This window comes from Agelaius tricolor, unplaced genomic scaffold (genome assembly GCF_023055355.1).
Source record: "Agelaius tricolor isolate 1412-34295 unplaced genomic scaffold, bAgeTri1.0.p SCAF_10, whole genome shotgun sequence".
Taxonomy (NCBI): Eukaryota; Metazoa; Chordata; class Aves; order Passeriformes; family Icteridae; genus Agelaius; species Agelaius tricolor.
Window position 1 is genome coordinate 36161273 of NW_027269270.1, and position 23316 is coordinate 36184588.

At 41.5% G+C, this 23316-nt stretch overlaps 1 protein-coding gene across 7 annotated transcripts in view; it reads left to right on the plus strand.

Annotated features, from left to right (window-relative positions):
• The window catches only part of TANC1 (tetratricopeptide repeat, ankyrin repeat and coiled-coil containing 1), a 73756-nt gene that overhangs the window by 34756 nt on the left and 15684 nt on the right, over positions 1 to 23316 (plus strand). For 4 of the 7 annotated variants that reach the window (XM_071435575.1, XM_071435574.1, XM_071435573.1 and 1 more), the window contains 10 exons: positions 5640 to 5843; positions 9668 to 9769; positions 12192 to 12313; positions 13276 to 13465; positions 16779 to 17036; positions 17606 to 17725; positions 18770 to 19051; positions 19473 to 19627; positions 20845 to 21076; positions 22087 to 22253. In XM_071435575.1, coding sequence (XP_071291676.1) covers positions 5640 to 5843; positions 9668 to 9769; positions 12192 to 12313; positions 13276 to 13465; positions 16779 to 17036; positions 17606 to 17725; positions 18770 to 19051; positions 19473 to 19627; positions 20845 to 21076; positions 22087 to 22253 — 1832 coding nt within the window. The remainder of the gene's footprint in view (positions 1 to 5639; positions 5844 to 9667; positions 9770 to 12191; positions 12314 to 13275; positions 13466 to 16778; positions 17037 to 17605; positions 17726 to 18769; positions 19052 to 19472; positions 19628 to 20844; positions 21077 to 22086; positions 22254 to 23316) is intronic. The other 3 variants (XM_071435578.1, XM_071435577.1, XM_071435576.1) reach the window with 2 other exon arrangements.

Here is a 23316-nt window from a genome sequence, read left to right on the forward strand (position 1 = left end):
CTGTTACAAGCCTGACGTGCAGCCCTGGGGCAGCACTTGGAATGATAAACAGAAATGTACTGAAATTCACTGTTACTGGGTTTTGGGGTTTTTTGTTTGTTGGGGTTTTTTGTTTGGTTGGTTTTTTATTTATTGTTTCTGTTGCTATTGGTAACTAAATTGCTACTCTGAAAAGTGAAGCTGCTGTGCAGAAAAGCCTATTTTTTTCTTAAGACCCAGACCTGCTATTTAATCTTTATTTTAAAACTGAGTGTTTTAAGAATTACTTGCCTGTAGCAGTAAAGGTTTGATTCTCAGCTGACTGTGGTCAGCTAAATGCAGCTTTTAACAGCCCTGTCTTGCATTACATCTAACTCAGCATTTTGGCCTAATACACTCTGAACCCAGCTGACAGCATCAAGGTACCATTCTGGAAAACTGAAAGGCCATTAAATAAAATAACTTTGCCTTTTAAAATCTAAATATGTAAATTCAATTGGCTTTTTCTGTCCAAATGCTCTGTGATATTAGGCTTTGAATTTTAAGAGCAAAGGACATTTGTGCTGCATAAAGTACACATTCACTGTCTGGAACATTGAACTTGGAATGGAATACTTTTAAGTTTCAGTTTGACTTTTTGTTGTTACTCTAGAAATACCTTGCAACAGAGGAAGCATTGTTTCATGCTTATAATATAGAGCTGTTTTTGATTATCTTGTGTTGCTTTGCCCACTTTCAGCTGCTCTTGTCAGTTATTTAAGAGCTTAAGCTTTTTTGCTGAGCACTCAGTATTTAATGTGGTGAATGTCTTTTCAGAAGCTAATTCCAGTGATGTATCCCATGTACATATAAACACCACCCCTCAAAAAAAAATTCTGCCCTTGAAACACATGCAAATTACTTCAGTGACCTGAATAACCCCTATTTTTCCCTGTTTTCTTTCTTTTTTCTTTAAGAGCTACAGGAGAATGTTAATATTTTGTGTACTGATAAAGTAATCCAGGGTGCCGAAATAAATGCCAGAAAGTGAGCAAATAATGTCAAGTACAAGCAGAGTTGGCAAAGGTTGCCCATTTAAACCATTTATTCTAATTTTGCTGGGTTGTTTCTCACTCATTGCACTTCACTGCTTCCTTTACTCAGGCCATAATGCGTTTTCTTCCCATTCCATGCTAGTTTCTCTCTTTTTCTGGTCTTCCCAGAGTCTCGAGAGCAGAAGAGTGAAATGCTGCTCTCCCCTCATGCGTGCATTTTCCATGCCAGCAGCCTGTGTCCTGTCCCAGAAGGCTGGCTGTGGATGGCTCCGCTTGGCAGGAGTGGTTCTGCAGCTCCTGGTCAGTGTGTGCACTGTGTGACTGCACAGACTGGGACACTGGACTCCCCAAGCCTCCTGGATTGCCCTCCCCTGAAGCTGGGCTGGCTGTGTCTACAAGCACACACATGCCTGTAAGCATTTCAGTTTTGAAAGACACAGCCCTTCAAGGGCAGTGCTTACTGTTTTACCATAAAAATGAAGCACCTTATACTTGGTCACTGAGCCAGGTTACAGAGTTCTGTGTACACTTGCCTGTCAGTTCTATTGAAAGACTATCAAACCCACTGGGTTTTGTAATCCTTACACAGTTTCTTACTGCTTAGACATAGAGATGCCTTGTTCTGGAAGGGACTTTCCAGTTTGGATGGCTTTCCTTGTTCCTACAACCGTTTTCTTTTTCCCACGTGTAGTTTCCTTCTGAACTTGTCTGTAGGGTCGCATTTTTTCTTAAATATTTGTTAGGGTGAAGCATGTCCTGTGGAGCAGAGTGGACTTTGTTAAGACTGTCAGTGCTAGTGTAGTCACATCAGTGTTGGATGTGGTGGTGTCCTTCACTTCGTGGGGTTCACAGGGAGCCTTGGTCAGCAGCAGCATCCTGCACGTTTTTTTCTTTTTAACACATCTGAAACAGAACTACAGAATTTAGGATTTCTTCCATCGTAGCATGATTTTATATCAGATTTTTTTCTTAAAAAAAAGAAAATAATTGATATAAAATTGGGTTGAGAGTCATGTTTCACTTTAGTAGAAAGGTTAAGGGAGAGAAAGACAAAACAGGCTTTCCCAGAAGGGCTTGTTGAGGGAATCCATGGAACATAGTTTTCTCTGTGGCTGCTCTCAATATCCAGGATCAAAGAGGCTGCATGTTCATTGTTTAAGCTCTCACTGCTGTAAAGGTAGTGGTCCTATTCCTTCATGTTAAAAAGCAATCTGAATTCCTGGTAATGTAGGTGGCATTCTTCTGGTTTCTAAGCACCTTATATTGAATGAAGAATTAGATGCATTTTGTAATGTTTAATACTGATATAGACAGGTGTGAAGGTTTCCATTTTAGCTATCCTCCCTATTAAATAGGATTAGTTTGATCTTAAAGTTCAAGTTCTCTTTTAGAATATTAAGCTCTACAAAATCATTACTGTAGTCAGCCATCCTTGTATCTCTTTGTATCTAAGGGGAAAAAAAAAGTAGTTTGTAATCAGATTATGCCTATCAGTTGCATCCTTAGGTGCAGCTAAACTGGGATTTGGTTTTCATTCTCCAAGCTTTTTGTGTGTGGTTTTTCAAATTTTTTATTTCTGTGGTTGCATTGACCACTGAGTAAGAACTCTAGTGTTGATTGATGTTGTGCAAGGTTTTTGTCCAGAGGCTGCTTTGCAGTGGAAAATGTACAACTCAGAGGTTTTAAAAAAATGGAAGTGGGTTTTCACCAGACCTTCCCTTACGTGTTTGTTTTACACCAACAAACTTCCACTCCAGAACTGACGCAGCCTGCTTCATACTCTGGTAGATACCAGGCAATGTCATGTAATTTTCAAGTATTTTTGTGGGGTAATTTTGGGGTTTTGTGTTTGTGTGGCATCTGCGAGTATCTGAGCATTTTAACAGATTGTATTTTGACAGGTATTTCTTATGCATTTTTCTAGTATTGTTTCCCTAATGTTAAATTGCTGTGTGGGAAGCATAATCTATTACTGGGTGAATCCCACAAGCTTGGTAATTTTGGGTTTGTCTTGTCATGTGTAGAGCCAGGTATGTTACAGGAATTTTCATGTTATTTGGATGAAATGTGGAGATTGGTCATCAGTCCAGTATACACAAAATAGAAAGTGCATGATTAAATGGGATGGATTTAGAGACTTCGGAAAGGATGATGTAAGCACGTAAAAAGCTTGGCACGCCTCGTTATCCCACATGTAATTGAACGGAGGCAGCCACAGATGAGGTTCCTGGTGCGGGTCTGGATGCTGCCATGCCGGGCCGCGCGTCTGTGCCTCCCTCAGAGGTGCCGCGGGCTCGGCTCTGCGCTCGCTAAGGCGCGGACACCGCAGTGTCCCAGGGAGCCCGGGCAGCCTGCCCCGGGCACGGAGCGGCCCTGGCCCTGGCCCTGCTGAGCGAAGGGAGCCTCGGAGCCGGCCCAGTCCCTGCTGAGGGAAGGGAGCCTCGGAGCCGGCCCTATCCCTGTCCTTGCTGAGTGAAGGGAGCCTCGGAGCCGGCCCTGTCCCTGCTGAGGGAAGGGAGCCTCGGGAACGGCCCTGGCCCTGTCCCTGCTGAGGGAAGGGAGCCTCGGAGCCGGCCCTGGCCCTGCTGAGTGAAGGGAGCCTCGGAGCCGGCCCTGTCCCTGTCCCTGCTGAGGGAAGGGAGCCTCGGAGCCGGCCCTGTCCCTGTCCCTGCTGAGGGAAGGGAGCCTCGGGAACGGCCCTGGCCCTGTCCCTGCTGAGGGAAGGGAGCCTCGGAGCCGGCCCTGTCCCTGCTGAGTGAAGGGAGCCTCGGAGCCGGCCCTGTCCCTGCTGAGGGAAGGGAGCCTCGGAGCCGGCCCTGTCCCTGCTGAGGGAAGGGAGCCTCGGGAACGGCCCTGGCCCTGCTGAGGGAAGGGAGCCTTGGGAACGGCCCTGGCCCTGTCCCTGCTGAGCCTCGGAGCCTCGGCCTGTTCAGCGAGGGACATGTGCTGTGCCAGGCTTCCACTGGAGCTGTTCTTGGGCTGTCAGGGAGTTCTGGGGAAGAGCTGGTCTGTGCCCATGGTTGGGGCAGCATTCCAGGGGCTGTGGTGTACATGCTCTGCTGGTTCCCTGCTATTCCTGGTGTGCATGGTTTCTGAGCTCGCAGGTGTGGCGTTGGTCTATTACCTTGTGTTTAACAGCTTTTTAGAAACGGCTTGGAGGAGCAGGGTGCTGTTCCTCCTTTCTTGGATTGCTACTTGTCTAATAGGTGTCTGCTATTCCATTGTATCATAACCATTTTACACTTAACACAAGGGTTTTACTGCTTCAGCAGAATGCAGCACTGTTCAAATACACTGACCATCACTGAGGATACAACACCCGTAGGCTGAAGCCTGGGGTTTTCTCAAGGTGTGGGTTTTGCTCCAATGAGCTGCTCTGTCTGAACACCATGGCGATGTGAGTGGTAATGTGCAGAGGCTTATTGTACAATTAGGAAATGAAATTATTAAAAAGGGGGATTTCTGTGGTACGCATTTTACATTTTTGTCTTTTAAGTCATACTGCTCTCAGATTCTGAGTCATGGAAGCCTGCTCTCCACAGCATCAGGAAAAAGAAAAACCAGAGTACTGCTGGAACAAAAATTCCTAAGATACAGTAGTGTCTCTATATATTGACTGTAAAATATCTTTCCTGTTGCTGTCATGATCAAATACTCCTAACTTACTGATTAGAGCTATTTAGCTCCATCCAGCTCTCTTCCATGTTTGTAATGTTTCATATACAATAGAGACAAATTAATTCAAAATTCGAAAGTGTACTAAGAAGGCAATGAATTACACAGATTATGCCATCATAAAAGGAAAAATAGAAATGAAGGAATTGCAGGTGGATGTGTCAACCCTTTTGCACCCCCACCCCTCAGCAGTCCACCTGGAATACTTATAAATTCCAAACTGCAGCCTGGATATGTCGCTAGTAAAAAGCTGTTAACAGGAATTCCAGTATTTTCTAGTTACATTTAGCTGTATTACTATTCTACTGTGTTTTTCAACACCTTTTGAAGCAAACTCACATATTCTATATTGAAACAAATAATAATATCACCAATGTTAAATCTGTGTTTAAATTGGCTGTTGTAGAAGTTTAATTTTCAAAAGAACAGAGAAGGGAAATCCTTAGCCTCTTTAATAGCACTGAAAGTGGGAAAACAAATCTTAGACTGCCCATCTCTGAGTGTACATATTAGTAATCCACCTTTTCATTACATGTAAGGGGTAACCCAACCCTCCTTTAACTAGTTCAGTAAACAGTATTTCAGATGGTCCTGGCTTTCATGCTAATGCAGTGATGCTAAAACACCTTTTCAGTTTGAAAAATACTTTTATGTTCATAGGGAGCTTGATGTTGACCCTAAGGATGGAGTCTGAAAAGTGCTGACTGTTGAAAGTGAGGTTTTTCTTCCCCTTTTTTCTCTTTTTTACATTAAATTGGAATGTTGCTTACTTGTGTATTTACATTTTCCCAGTGGTTATCTGGATTTTGCAGTGGAGGTGGCATAGTAGGGCGAGTCACGCTCAATTGTTGCTGGCGAGTGTTTTCTTGTGTTAAATACTTATATTTCAGTGCAACTCTAGGCTGTTTATTTTGGCACATCTCCAAACAGATGACAAAATTTTATTTTTAGCAGGTGACTGCTGCCCAGAGAATGCCTCGCAGGTTACAGCAACATCTGGCCACAATGCAGATTACCCCAGTGGCGAGCAGCCAGGCTCCCAGGACACCTACAGAACAAACTTGGCCAAAGGAGTCTCAATGTCACTGCCGTCCTCGCCTCTGCTGCCACGGCAGTCCTATCTGATGCAGGCTAGAGCAAACAAGAAGTCTCCAGGTAAGATGAAACAATGAGCAACTAAAATCTTCATAACGTGTTGACTCAGTTATTGATAAATTCTGCATAAAATAACTTCGTAAAATCATGTTAATCTTTTGCAACAAGAATAAAAGTAGTGCATGTTTCCGGGTTAAAAAAGTAATTGGTTATTAAATAGAACATATTATTTCACGTGGCAAAAAATTAATCTATTTGATGTTGCAGATACTTATATTGAAGTGTCTGAATATGATTAAACCTGGTTATTTATGGTTAGTTAATCAGGTAGATTAAAAAAACTTTGTGCATGTGTAAGTGACTGTGTAAGAGTGAGTATTGTTTGTGGCTTTTACAGTTCAATTATTTTGCTTGTATCTCCATACACAAATGTATCAATAGATAAATTGCTGTGGAAGTGACAAGGAAGTTGTTCGTTTTCAGCGGTTTTGTCCTCAGTGGTGCCTACCCCACTGGTGTGGGAGCCAGACTAAATATGGGGCTCCATGGGGCTCCTTTTATCAGCATTCTGTGCATAGAAATCATTCCAGCACACCAGCATCACTTGGGTTCACTCGGGTCAGTGTGGGAGAGACAAGTGAAACTCTCCATGTTCCTGTTGCCTGTGGAGACACTCAACAGGTTTGAGTTTATAAGGTCTGGGAACAGAGTGTCAAAAGCTGGGCTTTGTCAGCACAGAAAATGCTGAACAGTCGATGAGTTGTGACTGAAAAGCCATATTCATGATGACTGCAGAGTCATTCCACTGTGACCTACAGCCAAGGGAAAAGACTTCCTGTGATTCTACAGTGCTGAGAATGCACTGGCATTTATGCATCATTATTTTGAACAAAGACCTAACCAGGTGATAGGAGGCTGACAGAAACATTGTGCTATTCCTTTGACTTTCACCAAACTCTAGCTGATGGAAGATGATTCAATATAAATTAGCTGTCTGGTATCTGGGGCAGGGTTAGTAACAGGATTATACTAATGTCCTGATTTCAAAGCTCTCTATTTCAGTAGCATGGCAGCAAGTTACAGATCTTTCCAGATATGGTGAGTGAAAGAAGAAAGGACTGCACAGGAGGCTGAAGTAGTGTTCTGAAGTTGGGTTGTAGTGATGAACTTGTCTAGCAATGGTAGAACAAAATTGTAATTTCAGTCCTCCCAGTTGAGCTTCTTCTACTACAAAGCTAGAGTGAGCATTGTTTGGATTGGTTATCTTAACAGGTGTGCAGCTAAACCAGTTTTTGTTCTCTTAAAGGGGTAATAGTTGATTGTAGTCTGATTTAGGAGGCTCAACTAAAAGAATGAAAATACTGATTTATAAGGGATGTTCCGATAAAATGGATTGTGGAGTTTAAGATATGAATGAAAGATGATGCTGTTGCACTTGAAAAAAATGTTTGCTGCTTTCCTTACATTAATGATACAATAATGCTTTAACAGAGAAAGGTTTCCTTGGAAATCAGTGAATTTCCGTCAGTGAATGCTGGAGGTGACTCCTAGGAGAGTCTTGCATAAAGAACTTCAGTAAGTTTTGAAGTCAAGCTTCAATTAAAACTTCTAATTAATAAGCAAATTAATCCTCATACTGATTCTTGAGACTAGACTAGGTCAGAGAACTGGTTTCATCTCAGGCTGCAGTTCTGCGCCCTGCCCATGGGAGCCCTGGGGACTGTTCCTCCTGCAGGCACTAAGCTGGCCCAGCTCCAAGGTCCTGCAGCGGGCAGTCTCTGGGGTCAGTACAGCTACAGATCCACTTTGTCCTGACAAGAGGGAGAGGATGGAGCTGCACAAGTTACAATGATCTTCTGAGACATCAGCTCTTCTGCAGTCAAAAAAGCATTAAGAATTACTCGCAAAACAATAGATGACTTAAAAAAACTATTGGCATGGAATTGTATAAATCTGTAGTTTGTTCCCCTTGGGAGGAGACCAGCTTTAAAAATCTGCACTAGATTTAGGACAGAGCTAGAACAGGCTTCAGGAATGACTGTTGGTGTGAGATGGCACTGAAGAGAAGTTATGGTAATAGACTGGAGTGGTGTTTGTCTGCCTAGGAGAAAGGCAGCTGTAAAAAGGAGACAGTGCAGTCACTGTGTCTGGCAGTGTTGTGTTCACCTGCTGATGTTAGAGTGTGAGAGAAAGGCTGGAGTTAGTTCCTGGAAGAAAAATCCAACTAAACTCCTAAAGAGCAAGTGGCCACTTTTGCCTCAGGACACGATAAGGCACTCAGCAGCAGTCACGAGAGCATAGCAGGGAGTGTGTTTTCCCTTACTGAGATTCCTCTGCAAATTTGCTGCTGATAAAGCGCTGTCCCAGACGAACGTTCTGTCAGACCTGATTCAGCCACCCTACACTTCTGTAAAAGAGCTGTTCTGCAGATGCACTTCACATTTAAATGAGTCCTTTTCATCCAAGGGTTAATTCATGCGTCCTGTTCTAGATTAGTGCATGAAAATAAATTTACCATGAGTTCTCCTACTTGTTGCGATGTTGTATATTGGATTTGCAATTACTGTTAAGTCACTTCCACAACAGTTTGTGAGGAACAAAATTCAGTAAAGGGTTTCCTCCACAGCTTAAAGCATGAGTGTTAAAAATACATCCTGAAGATCTTTCTGTGTTGATCTAATTTTATAACTGCTACACAGTTTTTTTGGTTCTTTTAGAATGAGTGCTTTTTGTTGGCCAACTTTGATATGTTTGATTATACTTCTGCTTACAAATGACAGGTGTAGGCTATTGTCTCCTTAAAGAATGGGATTTTGTTTCAAATGAATGCATTTTTAGCTGCTTTCACCGGGGCCAGTGGCCTTTATTTTTGTTAGACAAGTAGTGTTGGAAGAGCCCCCCCTGGTGTTGGTGCCGAGCTGTTCGTGTAAAAAGTGAAATTGACTCAAGAATCTCTACTGGAGATATAAATATGTGTTCGTATAGGACTGACACTTCCTCACCAGTATTTCTTGGCTAAGAAATTAGGTTGTCGCCATGTTCCCATATTGCACTTCTAGGTGGAAATCTGAAAGAGCAGATGGGTCCAGATTGTTCTGGGATAATGATGTGTGTTACCCTGTGATGGGGGGGCCAGGCCTTCACAGCTCTGTGGCAGTGTGACCCTGGGAGCCTGAGGCCACAGAGGAGAGATGCAGCTTTTCTTTAAAAGCAGTCATGAGTCTTAAAGTGCTCAGGAAAAAGAGCAAGAAATTGATGTGATTTTCAGAGACTTAATGTAGCATCTGAGGCTGCTGCCAAAAGGAAAGACGGGATGCTTAATGTGACTGAAGTGCCACAGCCTAAATATAGGGTGGGATTTTAATAAACAAAGTATGAGAGAGCTTTGGTGTGCCCTTGAACTCTGAACCAAGGAGAAGGATGCTTTTTGAGGAAGGGGCAAGTCTCTTTATGAAGGTCAATGTGAGACAGCTGGCCTCAGACCTTCAGTCCCTCTGCAGTGCTCCCTGAAGGGGTTTTGTTCTGTTGGTGCAGGAAGTGCAGAGCAGGAGGAGGCATGGTTGAGAGCCAAGGTGTAGTCCTGAGTTACACATCAGTACTGAGAAGAGTAGGGAGACCAACTACTGGGGTTACATGCAGTATGCAGCTTACACACCACGTACAAATGGTTTGTTTTCTAGCAGCCTTTGTGTTCTGAAAGACCTGGAGCATGTGTTTCTCACAAGAGTGGAAGTGCAGCAGCTCGCTGATTTTTGTGATAACAGCTGTGTGTGTAAGAAGTACTTTCTCTGCTTTTTTTACATCGTAGAGAATAGAAGCAGGACATAGGAACTTTGTGGTCCGTGTGGAAACAGTTCGGTATGCTCCGTTCGTTCCCATTGCAGGTCCGGTCAGGAAGCCCAAGTATGTGGAGAGCCCCAGGGTGCCAGGTGAGGCAGCCCTGGCCCTGCAGAGGAGGCCGGAGCCGGGGGAGCCCAGCGCCAGTGGTGAGCATCCGCCCGAGCGTCTGTCTGTCCGCTTGCTGAGTGTCTGTCTGCCCGGCCGTGCTGCCATGTGCTGTGGGGTGAGATATTCATTCTGTGCTGGGAACAGGCTTTTGCAGGAGGGGCTGCTTGCTGTTACACCTACGCCGTCTTTAGAGCTGTCTTGGTTCCTGGGGCTGGTCGTGTGCTGCAGGCAAAGTGATGTCCCAGTGTCATTGACTGCCACCTAGAGCAAGGCCTCCTGGCGTTTTTCTAAACTTGTTTTTTATTATAAATTCACTCAAATGTGTAGCTTTGCTTTCCTTTCAGCACTTCATTTTAGACATGTTGTAAAAGTTTGCTGATTAAGGCCGTAAGTTAACTCCTGTGTTGGCAAAGCTGGGAGAAGCCACCTCCCTAAAGTTAATTGGCATTCTTGGAAAGTTTTGTGTTGGTTAAACTGATTAGTACATGACAGTGTGGCTTTTACAGCAAATGTCATGACATATGTTAGTATATGTCATGTATTTTTAGATTAATTTTTAAGTTTAACTAACCTCACTAAGGTCAGTGGATATAACTGATGATGTTCCAGGTGAAAATTCTCTTTTCTTCCTTTTATTTCAATTTTAAAGGAAACTACCATTTAAAAAAATCAATGTTTTCTTTCTAAAATATAGGTGCTTAGTAGCAGAAATAGAACTAGAAATTGTTTTCACCACCTACTTGATGTAGTATAGTTAGCCTGGTTGCTCTTGTGCCTTCATCTTCACAGCCATCTTCTAGTGCTGGCATTAAAGTTCTAGGTCCAGCTGGGAGAGCATGTAGTTTTCATCCTCTGATTTGAGGGTGACCATGTTGTGATATTCCTCCTCTCACAGAGCTGTGCTCCCAGGTGATGAGGCTGAGGCTGCTGGAGATCAGCACCAGTTTCTGCTGTTCAAGACTTGAACCGTGGATGCTGGGTTGAACACCTTGGGCTCTTAGCTTTGGTCTCTGTTACTGACTGAATTTGGTAGTATGCCTAACATTCAGTCAGACTTGTCAGATATTATAATTTTTCTAGTAATAATAGTAATAATTTTTGTAGTTTTGAGTGAAGAATGAAGATGTTGATTTCACAAAGTGTAGTTTCCAGGATTGTGACTTAAAGATTACTTGTAATCTTTAAAGTTGCTTTTTTGTATGAGAAAATATATTTTCCAGGCAAATATTTGAAGACCCGTCAATTTGTGAAACTTCTGAGATAAAAAAAACTTTTGCTATCTACTTTCCTCGACTTCCTTCTTTTGGGATTAAGTGAGAATCAGTCTTGCAGAGTAAAACCTTAAGCTGTCTACAAAATTAAGAAAGGCGTGCCTTCAAGTAGGCATTGAGCTGCAGTGAAATAAAGACAGAGGGTTGACTGGTACCGCACATGTTTGCAAACTTTGGGGTTTTATGTCACTCATAAAATTGGGCCATTGTTGAAGTAGTGCTTACGGTCGGCTGTTCAGTTGCAGTTGTTATTTTGTGTTTTTCTTCCAGACTGCAGCCTGGGGAAAACGTGCTGTTTGCAGTTACCACTGAGTGTCAGCTGGGTCTTACATGGTTAGAGACAATATACTCCTCACAGAGATTAAAAACTGTTCTGACGGTGCTCAGGCTCAGTGACACTGTGAAGGGAAGGCCAGGAGACATTCAGCTGGGTTGCTTTGTGGGTTGCCCCCTCACCCCGGCTCCTCTTGGTGGTGGGGCAGAAGGTGTTACAGCTGGGGGCCTTTTATCTCCTCTCCTAAAATTCATCCCTAAGTCTGGGCACCTACTTCTCTGGCACTCTGTAGCAATTGGGAATTGTTTGTTGCATGACATCTCCAAAAGTTAAAGTGCTAGAGCTGTTTGGGTGTCTTTGCTGGCTCCCAGCAGGGGGATGGCACCAGCAGCCCTGGTGTGCTGGCTGGGAAGTGGCCGAATGCTAGAAGACATTTCAAAGCACGGTACTGATAAAATTAAATATCTTGGCACCAGAAGAGCTGGGACTTTTAGAACTGATGTCACATCTTTTGCATAGCAAGCAAAACAAAAATGTTTGGTACTAGTTCCGGTGTTAACTGTGAGATTACAAAACATCTATGTTATTAACCTCTACTTTTCACATTTTTATATGACAGAAATAGAATTTCAGCTTGCCACAAAGCTTTGATAGCATTGAGCTTAATACTATCTTAGGAGAATTGTTGTGTTATGTTGCTCATCAGTCCAGTGATGAACTGATTGCACTTAAATATTTCTGGTTTGACTGGCAGGTGGGTTTTTCCTCCCCTAGATTTGTGCAGTTATGCAGAGGATCCAAGACCCACCAGCAATTAAAAGTCTGGTGGACAATTTGGTTGTACTTTTTCTACCTCTTTTAGTAGTTCCCAAATAAAAGACTCTAACCTTCAACTTTTTTCCTCCCAATCCAAAGCAAAACCTGACAAAGACTCAAGCTGTTCTCCTGCAGCACAAGAATTGATGACAAGATTGGGGTTTTTACTGGGAGAAGGGATCCCAACTTCTACTCACATGGAAGAGAAAAGTGAAGTTATGGTAGGATAATGGAATATAATTTTTTAATGTTCATCCTGTTTCAGAGAGGACTAATCTTATTTTGTCTGTCTGCTAGTTGTAGTTACTTGATATCTACCCAAATACCAACCATTTAAATAGAAATACAGTAATAGAATTGGACTTCAATTTTAACAAGTGTTTGTTTTCAGAAATTCAAGATCAATTCACAATTTCAAAACACACAAACTGAATAGATTTCTCATCACTTCTGGAGGTTAAATCTAGTCTACTATGAATGTGAATAGCTTCTAGAATTCGCTCTGCTTTTAGTATTTAGGAGGAAATTTTTGCCTTCTCTTTTCAATGATTTCCAAGAATGGAGAAGGCCAGCATTTTGTTAAAATGGGAGCATGCTTGGGGATACGGGTGTGTTTATTTCTTCCTGAGAAGTTGACTTCAATCAGACAGTCCTTCTCTGTCATTTGGTGTAGAGGGATTGGAGTGAAGCAGGCAGCTACTATCCACATGAAACTCATCTGCTAACTAAAACTTCACAGTAACTACCAACCTCTGCTCCTCCCCCTTGCTCCCTCCACTTTTAGTCCCAGCCCTCCTAAATCTTTGTGCATCAGTTTGGGCTTTCACACTGATAGTGAAAAATTAATAAGACTGTAGCTCTAGGTTTTTTCAACTCAAAGAATAAGTACAAGAGGTGGAGGGGAGGGGTATCCAGTAAAGTGTTAAATAGAGAAGAGATCTGCCTCACTACAGCTTTTTTACTGAACTGTGAAAATCCCTTTTTAATTCAGTGGTCACTTTTTAAGAGTAATATGAAAGATTAAGATTCCCAGTCTAGACAAAACTTTCACTTCTTGAAGTTTTTACTTGCAAAATGGGCTCTTTGCTTTGCTCTTACTCTACCTCAGCTCGAGGTCTCTCGTTTTCAGCCTAGCAGGGTCCTGCCTGCTGAGCAGTGAGTGTTTCTTGCTCTTCCCTGGCAGGGCGTGGGCGCCAGCCAAGGCGTGAGTCCCTGTTCCACCCTCACCAGCAGCACGACGTCGCCCAGCACCGACAGCCCCTGCTCCACCCTCAACAGCTGTGCTGGCAAAGCAGCAGCCAACAAGGGCAGTCCCTGTGGCACCATCAGCACCCCCAGCTCCACCCTGGAGAGCAAGGACAGTGGGATTATCGGTGAGCATTCTCATTAGCGCGTAGTAGAAATTAGTTTCCTCTTAACTGTGCAAGTCTGAGCAGCTGCTTTATGTCACCGTGTTCGGTTTTACACTGTCTATGGGATCCCATTTTGAAAGATTGAAATCCTGTTCTTGGCTACAACAGCGGCTCTTATGTGTGCATTTCTCTTCTTTTGTTTTTCTAGTGCAGTTCTAATTTCTCCACTTTTTCCTTTGAAATAATTATTTTCCTCTGTTTTTCTTCCATTTCTTGTTTTCTTATGCTTTTTTTCTTTTCCATTCCAGAGGTCTTAACAGTGCTTTTCATAATGGAGAAGCACAGCAGGGCTTGAAGTTGATTTAATTTCCAGCTGAGGGAACAATAATTGATGTGATTTCTTATGAGAATAGCCTAAATTAAACTGTTTAAAAAAAGTGCAGACTTTTGAGTAATTGGCATGAAAATGAAGCTAATATGGGACATTGTGGATGAGATGAAATGGTGTGATCCTCTGTTGAAAGATGGCTGAATTGAGGGTATATGTGCATCTTGTGTGGGGACTCCATGACCATTGGAGGCAGCCACCCTCACAGCCCAGCTGTTACCAGCTCCTTGTACCAACCAGCTGAGTAAAAATAATTTTTACTGATCGGTTACCCTAAGAGACATTGTTTGTCATGGGTCAAAAGACTCCTGTGTAAAACTTAAGTGTTTCAGTTGAAGAAAATTATTTTGTGTACTTATTCCATGTCAGATTGATACTTGATCAACTTTGTATAAGATCTAGTTTTGAGATAGTATGAACATCTTGATGTAAAGAAAAGGATATATCCGAATTGTTGCTTTTAGAAAAAGAGCACAAATGTAGATACTGATATGAACATACTACCCTGACATACTAGCTTGACAGGCTTGAAATAGTCCAAGAGTATGTCCATGCTCTAAATAAGGTCAGAATGGCCTCATATTTGTTTTAAATAGTGTACTGGCATGACAATATCATTACTACATAACCTTGTAAGTACCAGTGTTTTAAAGAAAATATTTTAGAACAGTGATTAAAGTTACTTATTGAACTCTGAAAAGGAAGGATGAGTGTATGAGTGCAAGAGCAGGGGGAGCTTGCTGGTGGCTCCTTCAGTCAGGTACGTGTGGTTGGTGGCTGCAGGACCGTGTGGAAGCCATCCGCCGCTCCTCTGCAGAGCTGCCCTTCGTGTCTCAAATTCCAGAGGAATTTGAGCACCCCGGCAGCACCCCTTACATCTATAAAGGCATGAAACCAAGAAGGGAAAGAAGAGGCACCTTTCTGATAAGCAACCTGTGCTTTTGGCTTTTACATACAAGTATGTCTGTGCATTCAAATTTGTTATTAGTACATGTGCATTTTAAATTATGTTTAGCAAGTATATGTTTTCTAATGTCTTTGACAGAGTTCATCCAGCCATGAAAATATCTTGCTCCTTCATGCTACTTATGTGGGCCTCCTTTGTATTTCTACTCCCACAATGTTTTCCGGACCAGCAGACTGATGGGAAATCGGTCTTTTCTCCCTTTTCCTCTTTTTTGCTTACAGTTCAGATTTCCTTTAGTTTTCCAGTGTTTTACTGCTGTAGCTGAATTCTTCTTTGCTTCTGTTGAAGTTGATGTAGTAGCAGTAAAGGCAAGTTTTAAACTTCAGCAAGGAGCAAAGCAGGAGAAAAGATTGGGCTGCTGGCCAAAATAAAAGCTTTGCTGGATCCTTGCTGCTGTGTCAGGATGGAAATCTTGAGCAGACAGGTTTCCTGGAGTGCACTTCACTCCAAGAGGAATCAAGGTTTTAAAGATTTCATACTTCAGGAGGAGCCAGATTTTTTTGACACAACAATAAAAAGAAAATAAATTTGTCATATGGAAATACTGTCTAAGTGTGTGCAAAGATTAATGGGGTGCCTGGAAAGCTGGTTTTTTTCTTCTGCTGCCTCTAAATGGTATGTCATATTATTGGTATTTCTTAGAATATGAGCTGCTGAATTGAAGCATCCAATCTTCTGTTTCTTATGAATGTGAGGCTAAGCTGGCGGAATGCAGAGCTGTACAGGTACCTCACCATCCTGCATGGCTGAAGCTTCAGTGCAGCTGGTGTGGAAGATCAGTTGGTCCTTCCTTGACTGGACCAGGCTCAGCATTGCAGGAGCCACCCCTGCGGTTGCATTTTGTTAGCAGTCCAGTATGCCAGAATGTTTTCATTAAAGAATGGGCCAATTGAGTGTAGACTAGCCACAAATATGGCTCTAACTTTTAAATTGGTGGCCTAGGAACTACCCAGAGTTCACACAGATATTATAGTTTGAACTGGTATTGATTTTTTTAATGGTTTTTTTTTTTAATCTTGATGCCTTTTCATCCTATTTTGTATTTTCCTCTGTTGCGTTAAAGTGTTCAAAATGCATTGAGTGTTGGCTTAATCTTCAATAAATATTTGTTGTTCAGTTATTTTGTGAGAGATTATTGCAAGTAGTTGAAAGAATTTTGAATTAAACAGAGTGGTTTCAGTATAAGTCATACAAAAAAAGTATATATCTGCAGGGTGTTCCTAATTAGGCAAGGAGGTTAGCATAGTTTTATCAAACATTACTCAAGTAGGTGTTCAGGAATATAAAGTCTTCACATTATTGCAGGAGGCCTTGATTAAATGCAATCTCAAACAAGTACAGACACACTGATAACCCTCAGCTACCAAACTGGAACATTTGGATCCCACTGGATAATGCAGTTGGTGTTGTCTGTCATCCAGGGAGTCACTGCAACAGCGGAAACTGCTGCTCTGTACCATAGCATCCAAAAACACCTCAGTGGTCTTAGCTGCCTTTTACCTGAGGGTCTCTCTAGGTCTGTGTTCCTTATTGCCTAGCATAGGAAATTTTCATAGCAGAAAATGCCCCCTTTCCCCCAAGCCTTTATTTGAGCCTCTGATTTATACTGCAGCACTTCTTAAAAAACATAAATCAATATGTTTAATAGAATCTGAAATTTTATTAATTTACTCTACTGTTCTGATTCATCATGCATCTACTCCTGTTTGCTCTTACTGACAGTGAAATGTAGTAGGTGCTTAAGAAAGGAACAGTAAATAGCTTATTTGCTGGAAGGTTTCTGTCAAGATTGGTTTGCTAGGTATATGAGTACAGGCCGATTGTCATCCTGATGTGATTGTGTATTTTAGGTAAGATGGACCTCTGAACAACATTGAATTCTTGTCATTTATGTTTCACAATGCCATTTGAGAATGAAAATTCTTATCTGTGTGCCAAATTCTTCTGACTTTACTTGGGTTTTTTTCCCTCTTTTTCAGCCACTATAACAAGTTCGTCAGAAAATGATGATCGTAGTGGATCCAGCTTAGAATGGAGTAAGGATGGGAGTCTCAGAGCTGGAAAACACCAAGGCATCAGCCGTGATCGAAGAACAGATAATTGTTCGCCCGTTGCAGAAGAGGAAGCCATTGGCTCTTCTGAGAATCTGCCAAAAGAAGTACCAATGGGAGAGGGTCCCCTTCCTTACACTCAGAGTTCTGCCTCTTTAATAATGCCTCGTCCAAACTCCGTTGCAGGTAAAGTCCTGAGGTCAAAACCCAAGGCTGTTCTTGATGATAGGACATTTCTTTTGAATCTTTCTATTGTTAGCATGAAAGTATCTCTATAGGATAAAAAGAAAAAAGCCTATGTTCTGAACGGAATAGATGAGCATTACCTCATTTGTTTAAAACTGTGGTCTAGCATGCTTTTCAGTAGGTATTGATTAGGTCAGGGCTTTTCAAACACTTCAGAAGTCCATCAGTTATTCCAGGACACTGCGTGGTGACAGGGGGTGTATTAGCAGGTAATACCTGAACGTGCTCTAGCACTTCTGACCTTGCTGATGTGGTTGTTCCTATAGTAAAAAAGAAAACTCCCTCAATGGGAGAACCGAGGGCCATTTAAACAGGGAAAAACCCAACTAAATCTTTAGTCAACTTGATTGAAACGTATTTTGTAAATGTTGTAACGCGAATGACTTTGTTGCCATTGTCTAGAAAAACTGCTCTGTAAGTAACATGCAGATGAAGGACTGTAATAAATAATGACATTCTTTGTAACTTGTGTTGAAAGAATAATAAGCTTCAGTTCTTTAATACTCTAGCAACAAGTTCAACCAAATTGGAAGATTTGAGTTATTTGGATGGACAAAGAAATACTCCTTTACGAACTTCAATTCGCTTACCTTGGCACAACACCGCTGGCGGAAGAGTGCAGCAGGAAGGTAAAGGCAGAGATATTTACACCTGCATGTGTCTGGCACAGTCACACATTCCTTCAGCTTCAGTTTGGAGCGTGGGTGGGCTGTGAGCTTTGTGAGCAGCCCTGGCCTGCAGTGTTACTGTGGAGTGCTCCTGACAAGGCACTCTGCGTGTCCGCCAGCAAGGTGCTTGATTACGCTTTTTCCTGCGCTGTGCTATGGTTTAGAGATGGAATGTGCGTGCATCTGTTACAACCAATAACAATTAAAGGCAGAAAAATTTAAGTGAACTCCTAGTAAAACTGATCTTGAGGATTGTATGGAGATGCTATGCTGCCCTCTTTCATTTATGGCTTTTCACAGTCATAGATTAATGCTGAAACAGAAGTTGTGTAACACTACGTTTGGCTAATGAATCTTTAGAGCATATTATTGGTGAATATTATTATTCCTGTAAATTTTAATGTATTTTATGCAATCAAACCCAAATTCTTTCCTAAGTCATCAAGTGTTTTCCAAATGTATATATCAAAGTAGTCAAAGGTGTAACTGCTGATCCTATGACTTGAAAAGTACAGAAGAACAAGGTAGTAATTTTTTTTTATTACTTTAAGGTTTTTTTTTAAACAGAAAAATTATTTTATTCTCTGTACCTTTTTCTGTTTCTCTGTAAATGTCTTTACAGATTTGAAAACCTAACTGTGATGCTCAGCACATAGTTCACTCTAAACTGAAAAATTGTGCTTCCTGATTTGTAAAATTATTAATGCATTATTAAGAAAACTTTTTGGATTCTACAACTTACTAACTCAAGTTCAGTTGTAAAAAAATAGATTGTCCCTGTAGCTTCTCTCCTCTACAATTTAATTTATGCAAAAATTATGGAGATGACCTGGACTGAGACAATCAGATTTTATTTTATTGCTTTCCTCGTGAAAGCAATGGAATTCATCTGATTGTGACTGATAATAACAAAGCTTCTAAATGATGTTACCTTCTGAAACCATGCTGTTTGATTGCATGTCAAGTTTCTTCTGGTAAACTTTCCTCCCTGGCACATCTTTTCAGCTCGTTTCATCCCCTATAAGCCTCAGGACATTTTGCTGAAGCCACTGTTGTTTGAGGTGCCAAGCATAACCACAGACTCAGTGTTTGTTGGAAGAGAATGGCTGTTTCACACCATTGAAGAAAAACTGCAGAATCCTGACCCAGCAGAGAGCAGGGGAGCAGTCATTACTGGAAATGTGGGATTTGGGAAGACTGCAGTCATTTCACGGCTGGTAGCACTCAGCTGCCATGGAAGTCGCATGAGACAAATAGCCTCCAACAGCCCAAGTTCATCTCCTAAAAGTATGTTCTTTTTCTGAGTAATCGTCTGGGTTAATGTGCTGACATCAGGAGTCACATGTTTGCTTTTTATTATTATTACTAATAATAACAATGATAAATTTCCCAAGAGTTCAGTCATATAGTAACTACTAGTTTAAATGAGGCATTGTATGTGTAATTTTCTGAAGGAAACTCTTCACATCAGCATGGTTTTTCTTTCAGTAATTCTGTAGTTTTGATCTAAAAGTCAGTTGAGTTGTTTTAAAATAGTAAAGTTGCAAATGCTTGCCTGTATTTATCAGACTAGTTGCAGGCTTCTTTTATAACGGTATAGCACAGTTTCAAGTTTTACTCTAGCAGTAAGATAATCTGTGGTAATTTCCTAGAAAGCAATCTCCGGTCAGCAAATTTGGTTTCTCTTGTATTTGTTGCCTTTTACAAGCAGGTGGTGACTCCTGTCAGGAGATTCCCTTAAGCCAGTTAGCCCCGTGTCCCCCTCCGTCAGGTGACACCAATACAATGAAAACTCTGACCTGTCCTGGTACTCCTGAATACAAAACTCAAGCAGGGGATTCTGTGAGACGCCTCGCTTCAAAGGTGAGTTTTCACTTCCTAAGAGATGTTCAGTGTGCTAGAACCCTCTAACCTGGAGGTCAGTTTGCTTTGCAGAGCCCCCGGGAGGCTGCGGGCACCTCTGCACGATGGCTCTGTTTGGCTGGTGAAATCAGCTGCCCGCCTCTTGTACTTGTCAGGTGATCACCTGAATCCTGCGTGGTCTTAGAAAGTGTTACCTTAGCAATTTCTCATCAATTTTGTGTGGGTGTGGGAGGTTGGGATCCTTTCCTTGCCAAAGGGGCTGTATGTTTTCTGCAGGGAGCTGCTCAGTGTACCTTTGAAAAGCAAAATTCGGGGTGGGGGGAGGCAGGGAAGATAAAATGTTTGCTTCTTGTATAACCCATCTATATGCTATGATACGGATTGAGTCTGAATGCAGTTTTATTTTACATCCTCTGAAAGCCTGAAGTCATTTTTGTATTAGATTAATATGTTAGGTGTTTTATTTTTTGTCTAAGTAGTAAAACTAATGAGTATCTGACTTGCATATTTTATATGAATAATTGTAGGGAAAACATGAGATCTTTAACATTTGCAGTCTTTAAAGTGATACATATTCGTTTGAAGCAGTGTTATGAAAACTACTGAAATGGAGGCTTTTTATTCACTGTGAATACCATGTTTTCCTTGCAGTTTGTTTAGGGGTTTTTTACCCCAAAGAAATATGGGTTACAGCCTGGTTTATTTTTAAGCAATACACAGCTTTGAAATACTCGGAATAAAGCCAGTTGTCGTATTTCTCCATTTGCTTATGTAAGCATGTCTTTAATAGCTGTTTGTAATTTACTTTTGCCTGATGATCAAATTAGTCCTTTATTCATTATAGTGTGGGACATGGTGTTGTTAAATTACATATGCTAGGTTACCTAGTCAGACCCTCAGGTTACTTTTGTGCTCAGTTAATCAGCTGCTTACCCACTGTATCCAAATGCGTGAACTCAAGTTATGTTTTCCTGCCAGAATCTGATACTTTGATTTCTTTTCCTCTCTGCATGCCCTGCAAGGTCAAACACCTATTTCATTGCTTTCCTCCCTGTGTTTGACCCAGACTGTCAGAGACTGTTACAGCGTGGGATCTTAACACTGAAAAGGATTTTGTAGTTGAGAGAGAAGTTTAAAAACACTTTATCATAACTGCGCTAACTAGTAACCAGCCAAAATTCTGACAGAGTAATGCTTTTTACTATGTGATTCTGCAGGTCGTTGCTTATCATTACTGCCAGGCTGATAACACGTACACGTGCCTCGTCCCCGAGTTCGTGCACAGCGTGGCAGCTTTGCTTTGCCGCTCACATCAGTTAACAGCATACAGAGACCTCCTCATCAGAGAGCCTCACCTGCAGAGCATGCTGAGCCTGAGGTCTTGTGTCCAGGATCCAGCAGCAGCTTTTAAAAGGGGAGTGTTGGAACCACTTTCAAACCTCAGGAGAGGTACGTTAAGCAGGAAGTGACTTGGAAATAAAATCTAAACTGCATAAGTATTAGAGAAAATTATTAAAAATAAATAAAGCAGAACATTCGTGGACAAAGGTATTCCTTAATTGTGCTAGTTGTTTGTAACAATAATAGATGGGTTTTAAACAGGTGATTCGTGTTTAAATTAAAATTCTGTGAAACATATTAAAGGTCATAGAAACTTTATATTTACTTTTTTTGCTAGAAAACAGGGAGGCAGCTATTGTTTGGAGTTAAAGCTGGCAAATTCACATTAAAGGATTTTGTTTTAAGATGCATTTTAGTTTTGTCACATACTTTAGTTTTCTGGGCCTAAAGATCTGCAAAGTGGATGTAGGTTTTGCTTGCTTTTAAAATGGATGTGGCAGTTCTTCAACAATCACAGAATATCCTAAGCTGAAAAAGACCCAGCAGGATCATCAATCCAGCTCCTGTCCCTGGACAGACACCCCAGCAATCCCACTGTGGGCATCCCTGGGAGTGGTGTCCCAGCGGTCCCGGAGCTCCAGCAGCTTTGGGAATGTGACCGTTCCCTGGGAGCCTGGGCCGTGCCCAGCACCCTCTGAGGGAAGAGCCTTTCCTGATATCCACCCTAACCCTCCCCTGCCGCAGCTGCAGTGTTCCCTCCAGTATGGTGTGTAAAAGAAAGCATGTAGCAACGTGATTTTTGTATTTTATAAAGCCCTAGCAAACTCCCCTTGAAAACAGCTGCTTCCCAGCAGATGCCAGCTTGAGCACATACCTGATCTGTGGCACAATGGCGGCTTTGCCTACATATGAACAGAGTATATCATTCCTGTTAAACTGTTTTTAGTCTTCTAATGCTGTTTTTAATCTTGTAAATAATGCTTAAATGCCGTAAGATGTATACTGGTGTGCATAAAGATACATTTTTGTTTCTTGACATATGGAATTTGAGGATAAAGGTGTGTCGCTTTAAGGGAGAATGTGTTTTTATCCTTTCCTTTTTTATTCTCAAATTTCAGAGCAGAAAATTCCTGAGGAAGACTACATAATTTTGGTAGATGGTTTAAATGATGCTGAATTTCATAAACCTGATTATGGTGACACAATTTCTTCATTTATCACAAGTATAATCTATAAGTTTCCTCCCTGGCTGAAGCTCATTGTGACTGTAAGAACTAATTTCCAGGTAAAAACACCTTTTAATGCTTTTCTTACTCTCAAAGACCAAATGATCACAGCTGCATTATTATGAAAAATACTGGGTTTAGAGGAACTCAAAGTCTCTTAGATTTTTTCCTTCCTTCCTTTGTTACATGTTTATTTGCAGTGAACAGATACAATATTGGAGGCCTTTTCCATTGTGAATCACTTTATTGCAGCTGTCAGTAGAGTTGCTAATGTAAGAAATGAAGAAACTTGAGTCTGTTCCCTTGTACTTCAGGAGTGCAGTGTTAAGGTGCAGCTGTGCTTCAGTACAGTCTCCAAGAGTTTATTTCTTCTCTGCTTTCTTACCACTAAGCACTCAGTGTTTAACTGGCTGAAGAGTTTATTTCTCAACTAAATTTTTGGGTTTAAAAAGGGATTTCTGTAGCAGAGACTATTCCCTCTCTGGAGACTGGAGAAGTGTGTCTTTGCTTAAAACATCTCACTAGTCTGAAAGTGCAGCTTTTTGAAATCCACTGAATTACATAAAGTGGAATAGTTCCTTTTTGTGTTGTGAAGGTCGGGAGATGTTGGCTAAACTTTTGTAGTATATGACTCTATGTAAGAAGTTTCTGGTTTCAGTTAGAAGTTGCAGAAGTGTTTCTTTTAAATAAAGGTGTTTTGGATCTTCATTTACATAAACATAAAAGTATTCTGTGGAACAGAAGCATGAAAGTGTGTTCAGGTGAACCTGCTGAAATGTCTGTGTTGTGCTTGGTACTTGTACCTTCAGGCACAAGGGGCTGGGGATGTGTGCACAGCACCTTTCTGGTACGTTTTTACTGGAAGGTGAAATGATAAGGGGAGTCTTTTCTCTCTTGTCATTTGTGATACTTCTCAATAAAACATTCCTGCCTAATAGAGCATTCCTTTTGCCTCCCCCTTTCCCTGGCCTGTCTTAGGGTCTGGTAACTGTTTTCCATTTCCTTGACTTTGAAGTGGTCATTTCTCATCCCTTTCAATTGTTGAGTTTGGTCACTGAAATATTTGAGACCTTCCAATGAAAAATGATAAAATGTAAAAATACTGTTCTACCTCTTATGAGG